Source organism: Choloepus didactylus, chromosome 16 (assembly GCF_015220235.1).
Source record: "Choloepus didactylus isolate mChoDid1 chromosome 16, mChoDid1.pri, whole genome shotgun sequence".
NCBI lineage: Eukaryota > Metazoa > Chordata > Mammalia > Pilosa > Megalonychidae > Choloepus > Choloepus didactylus.
The window spans coordinates 11,245,673-11,252,369 of NC_051322.1; the positions used below are offsets into that span (position 1 = coordinate 11,245,673).

Genomic DNA, 6,697 nt, shown 5'->3' on the forward strand with positions numbered 1-6,697 from the left:
TAATGCTGAACCAACCTTAAATGTCATGGAAAAATGTCCTTTCCATTGGTATTCCCAACTATTGGATTTTGGCCTTAACTTGGGCTGCTAACAGTGTCAAGGTTTTGGCCAGACAGATTCACACTGTTGGACTGCCGCTGGCTTTTCCACTCAGCTTCTGGCTGTTCATTTGCAAAGGCCAGAGAATGAGTGCAGATGGGCTACTCCATCAAAACAGCACTAGATTACTACAATGCGGGTTTTATCCAACCACAATATGCTGTGGTTTTAATAAATGATTCCTGAGTGTTCATTTGATTTGAACAAAAGTATGACTCAGGAAAAGCAATTTGACATTATAATTTTTTATGCTGGATTTGAAATTGTGAAAAGGACATGAGAAATACAGAAACCAAGTTCCTGTTACACACTTGAAGGTCACAGGAAGCCAGTGTGTTGGTTCCATGAATTTGCAGGTGACCATTAAGTCTGTTGAATTGTCAGCATGAAATATCCACGATGTAACGGGCCTGCTTGCAGAATTTCTATGTAATCCAAAGTTGGAGAAAAGGCCTGAAATTGAGTAACAGATGGAAACTGGCTAAAGCAATTAAGCCCTTTTAAAATAAGCTGCACGGGATGGTAAATCAGACATTTGACCAACAAGATCAAAGAGTGAAAATGCATTTTTGCTCAAAATAATCTATATATTTAATACATTGAAAGTGCTCTTGAACTAGAAGGTGGACCTTGGATTTTACTTTGGTAAGCATAATTTTATTTTGTACTAGTTGAAGCCTGTAAAATATGCCTGCAATAGGATTTTGAATTCTAAAAGCAATTATTCTGTTATTAGTTGCCCCTGGTATCTTGTATTTTACTTTAAATATAAAGAACACTTCTCTAGTTAAATCCTTTTAGTCAATTCAAGTGTCAAATACTAAAGGACATTGAAAGAAAAACGTCTGTTATTAAAACAGATGACCCTGAATACTCTATCTATGCTATCATCATATAAAATTTGTTTTCTTATGATTCTAAGATAGTAAATTTGTAATAATAAATATTATAGTTATGGCTAAGGAAGGACTTACCCAGAGTATGTAACCTGATTTATCTAATTAAAATAATTTTATATCAGAACTAACTTTAATTGATGTAGCCATTGCATCACATCATGACTGGTAATTTAATTAAATACTTTAGGTAGCAAACATTACCTTTTTCTAACTGAAATGTATTTGAACAATTTGCAGATATTCTGCCTCAAAGAGATGGAGCACAACTCCTGACTCCTTAAGCGTGGGGTGGGCCTAGTGACTTCTTTTCCAAAAGTACAGTATGGAGAGGGGGTGGAAAGTAGCTTTGCAGGGGAGAATCTGATAAAATGACCTTAGCCGAGTGATCAAGGTCAGCGTCAACAGTGATAAGTTGTGCCGACAGCATGTGCCCATGATATAGTAGTGATGAAACGGCACTTTATCTCTATGGTCTTTCTCCTAAAACCCATAACCACAATGTAATTATGAGAAAAACATCAGACAAATTCCAAAAAATGGACATTCTCCAAAACACCTGACCAGTACTCTTCAAAACTGTAGATAAACCAAAACAAGATAAATCTGAGTAGTTGTCACAGCCAAGAGATATTGAAGGAGACATGACGACTAAACGTAATGGGGATTCCTAGAACAGAAGAAGGATATTAGGTGAAAACTAAGAAAATCTGAATAAAGTATGGACTCAGCTAGTAAAATGTATCAAATACTGGTTCAGTAATCATTAGCCAGTATACCACACTAATGTAAGATGTTCGTAATAGGGGAAACAGACCGTGGGATATATGCTAACTCTGTGTATTACTGACTCATTTTTTGTATATTCAAAACTATTCTAAAAACAATTCTATTTAAAATAAAATTTACAAATAATTTTAAAACTTCATTTGAGCTCATGGCCTGACCTACCAATAAGATTTCCACTGAAAAAGAACTCTTCCCACATTATCAAATGCTTGTAATATTATTAAAAATCTAATATCTCATATTTATAAATAACTAAGAAACTCAATCTGAAGAAGGAGAGGCTGATGAGAAAACGGAGAGGGTTGAAGAATACAGTCATATTAAATTTTGATTTAGTTGAACTACCATGGCATTCTTTATGTCTTGTCCAAGAGATATTCCGTAATTTGTTATTTGTTGGAAAAATAAATAGGGCAATTGCAAGGAGGAACTATAATTTATAAGGGCAAGAAAAGTGAAAAGAAATTATGTCCTATTTTTCATTTTTAACTTGCAAGAGATGACAATATGGTATATGCCTTAATTAAAAAAATATTTTATTATAGGACTAGATTGTAATTACGGCCTAAAATGTTAAGTTCATATTTCTAAGAAAAAAAGAAAAGTACTAATATTGAATGTAAGATGGAAAAAAGATCACTAAACTCTAATTAACATGATACGATTTTTTTCCTGATAGGATAGAATGAACTTCCAATATAAATAAGCACAACTCTGGAACTAGAGTCACCATCTATTTAAAATATATAACTTGAAAAATAGATTTAAAAATTATGGAGATAACTAGAAAAACTCCAAACAAGTATGATTAGTTTAAATAAGACAAGAGCAAATCCAGAAAATAAGAAGATAAAGAGGAAAGGGAACAAAGATACATTTCAGGTCATTGCTTGTAGTTTGCCACTAATTATGTGATTTTTTTTTTTTAATACTACCCAGTGAGATCCTTGGTGGACTGTCAACAAACAGGAATGATGAGTTTCAGTGGTGAATTGTGGAATTACTTTAAGTTTTTGTCTTGATAGTATGCATTAAAAAGCAATTTTAGGCCCTGGGGTCAAAATGGCGGGCCGCCCAGCTGTTGCAGCATCAGGCCGGTGGCTGGATGGTATTCGAAAATGGTATTACAATGCTGCAGGGTTCAATAAACTGGGCTCAATGAGAGATGATACAATAGCTGAGAATGAAGATGTAAAAGAGGCCATAAGAAGGCTTCCTGAGAACGTTTATAATGACAGGGTGTTTCGCATTAAGAGAGCACTGGACCTGAGCATGAGACAGCAGATCTTGCCTAAAGAGCAGTGGACAAAATATGAGGAGGATAAATTCTATCTTGAACCATATCTGAAAGAAGTTATTCGGGAAAGAAAAGAGAGAGAAGAGTGGGCAAAGAAATAATCATGTAATTGAAATGTGGGTGCAGCTGTCCCCAAAGTATTTTTATGGAGTTGGTAAAACCTAAAATGTACAATTTAAGAACTACTTGGGCTACAAATATATTAATTTAAACAAAAAAAAAAAAACAAAAAACAAAAAAACAATTTTAGCCATAAATATCCTTCTGCTTGTACTTTGTGTCATGTTTGCGAACTATAGATGCCTTAAGTGTTTGTTGCCCTTGCCCCTTGCCACCAATATCCCCCTTCTTGCACCTGATCCCCCTTCCCCAGATATGTAAATTCTCTTGGCATAACAATAGAAAGATCGAAAGAATAGAAAGATCTGTGGGTCCATTCATAGTATATAGTTAGAGAGAGAGAGAGGCAAAAGTTGTCATTATTTAGTACCGTAATTCAAAAATCAGTGCAAATGTTACCACCATCACTGCCATCTATCACCACAACTTTTCGACACCCCAGATATTCTGTACCCAGATGACACTGTGAATGTAACTAATACCAATGAATTGCCTACTTGAAAGTGGTTAAAATGGGAAACTTTATGTTGTATGATTTTTTTTTAAAAAAAGAGTTGATGGAAATGGCTTTGTAAAATAATTAATATTTGTAAGATGCAAATTAAAATATTTACAAGTGAAATAACTTGATTTCATCTTACATGAACTATTTAAATATTTGAATATTTTTGAAAGTTTAAATTATATTTTAAAGAAGGTCATAGGAAGAGATGAAAAAAGATGAGCAAAATCTGGATAGTTTCTGAAAACTGAATGTGCATCCCATAGCCTGACACAATAGCTGGCATGAGAAATGGTTAAAAAATATGTTATGTGAATGATAAAATAATTGAAAATGTATAATTTGTATTGTTTCCTTCCTAACTCCATATCTCAACTGCATGATGAATGTGGGTCAACTATGTGGGAGCATTTGAGGGCTGGAACATTTAAGTGGTCCCAAGTGCAGGAAAATTTCTGCATAGATGCTATTAGGGTTCAGTATATGCTTCTTTCAATTTTTGAATATTTTTGAAAATATCTATCCATACTAAATGTTAAAGTCAGCATCATACAGAGAAACAATATTTAGCAGCAAACATACTTTTAATGAAGTTAATTTTAGCAGTTAACATTTACACAATAACTTATTTTCCATGAGCCCCATATATTTATTAAGATTGATTCTCTTTATTTCATAGCTTGAAACATAGTTTGCACAAATATTAAAAGAGTGGCTTATGGGGTAGCATAAAACTAATCTACGTTTATAGCAATCACCTCCCACACAATTTTTCACTTTGCAAAGCTAAACAGAAAAAACAATAATACAACACATTTGCTGTTTCGATTTTTTCAGAGCTTTGATTCCAAATGAACACACAAAAAAACTGTATTTCCTCAGCTTTTGTACTAGGATCGAAGATTAAAACACACAATTAAATGGTTATTTTGCAAGCTTGTTATTTAGAAATAAGTAATAATTCACTAATACAAATTTACAGTGTCATATGTTTTCCTTCTTCAATTGAAAACAACTGTGAACTTCTTGAATTTTGAGAGACTACAACAATACTTCAAGCATGCATAAATTAAAAATGAAGAGTTTTAGTTTGCTTGCAGACACATTGCTGAGAAACATTCCATGACTTTTTGTATGAACTGCTTCTTGCTCAGTCTAAACATAAATTTGTCAAAGGCAGAAGAATTTGTCTTCAAATTATTTTCTAGCTTTCTCATTGTTATGTCATGGGCATCTCCTGCTTTGCCAAGTCTTGAGAGGGGGAGGGAATATGTGTAGATTTACTTTCAGGGAGGACTTGTTCGTCACGATATATTGCTTTCATCCAGTCAATATGTTCAATCTCTCCCTCCTCAGAACTCCCACAGCTCTTTATCCCTAAGCATATTTCAGGACCAATCATTGTAAAGCTTTGCATACATACTTTCTTTCTACTTCCTTCTTTGTGCCTCTAGTAGGCAGAATAATAGTTCCCCAAAGATGTCCACGTCCTAACCCCGGAGCCTGTGATAGGTTACATAGCAGAGAGGAATTAAGGTTGCAGATGGATTTAAAATTGCTATTCAGCTGACCTTAAAATAGGGAGAACATTCTGGATTATTTGAGAGGGCCCAAGGTAATCCCAAGGGCCCTTAAAATTAGAAGAGGAAGACAGAAAAAGAGAGTCAGAGGGAGATGTGACTAAGGAAGCGGGTCAGAGAGACACAATCTTGCTGGCTTTGAGGACGGGCACCATGGGGGTGGGCAGCCTTTAGACTCTGGAAAAGCCACGGAAATGGATTTTCCTGTGGAGTCTCCAGAAAGGAATGCACCTACTAGATACCTTGATTTTATCACAGTGAGACACATTTTGGATTTCTGACTTACGGAACTGTAAAGTCTGTAAGACTTTAAGCCACTAAATTCATGGTAATTTGTTGCAGCAGCCATAGAAAACTAGTGCAGTGCCCCAGATGTATCCCATGCTGCATTTACATTTAATATATATAGCACCTCTTCATGCTACAGTGCCCTTATCTGTTCATGGATGTTTTTTCCAAAGACTGTGAATCCTTTCAGGCCAAGGTCATATCTTATTTATAATTATAAGTTAGCAATACCAAATTTTTGCTACATTTTGGTCTTTAGAAAATAAATCTGAAACAAGTGAGTATTATTATAGCACATAAGGTAAATACCCTGGACTGTAAGACAGAAGACACTTAAGCCTTGGGAAAAATACTCAACTTTTCCAAATTTCAGTTTCCTCATTCAAATGAAAATTATTCTCGTGATGGTAATGACCTTGAATATTATAGTGCAATTGAATATTAAACTGAAAGTATTATGCAGACATAAAGCTTTATAATTATTAAGCTTTCTTTGCAAGTTATTTATCACAGCCCCCTGTCAAGCCTTAAAGGGAGAGACCGGTCTAACTCATTCCTCTTCATCTCTGCTGCAAAGCTGCTTGTAAAATCAGTTTAATTGATTCTGTTCAAGATTCAGTTCAAGGTGTAATGAATTAAGGAGAGAACAGAAGTTTCATTGTTATTCTAAATGCCACTTCTTTCATTCTCATCTCTGGGATTGCTCTAAGAATGTGTCTCCTTTCTTGTCCTTACTGTCCCTGAGAGCAGTCATAGCACCTTCTAAAAGATGGATAAATGCTGAACGGTTATGAAGGCTATGAGGATAGGATTATAGGATTTCTCCAATTTCTTGTGCTTGAGCTGTCCATTTCCACAATCTCCACTGAAAGGCAATATGGCCTAATAGTCCATTTCAACACTGGTTTTTAGTGAAATTCTTACCAAAGATCCTCTGATCAGGGCTAGGTTGCAAAGCAAAGTTCCAGTGCAAGTGCCAAAGGTTCAAGTACCCCTAGGGTCTCCTTCTGAATTCCTTTCCTTCACCGTGAAAACCCCACCTTCCATCAAGGTGTCCAGAACCCTCACTTTCTCATTGACTTCCTCCTGAGCTAAAATTTGAACCCATGAAAGAACATAATATCAT

At 35.1% G+C, this 6,697-nt stretch overlaps 1 protein-coding gene across 1 annotated transcript; it reads left to right on the forward strand.

The window, feature by feature from the left end:
* Positions 1-2,846: 2,846 nt before the first annotated feature.
* On the forward strand, positions 2,847-3,294 carry LOC119511764 (cytochrome b-c1 complex subunit 7-like). Its single transcript, XM_037806289.1, has one exon. It carries the CDS (start codon positions 2,847-2,849, stop codon positions 3,180-3,182), a length of 336 nt encoding a protein of 111 aa, XP_037662217.1. The 3' UTR covers positions 3,183-3,294.
* Positions 3,295-6,697: the final 3,403 nt, after the last annotated feature.

Bases quoted from the DNA above. Each gene is read 5' to 3' on its own strand.
- LOC119511764 (XM_037806289.1), top strand. From the start codon at position 2,847: ATGGCGGGCCGCCCAGCTGTTGCAGCATCAGGCCGGTGGCTGGATGGT.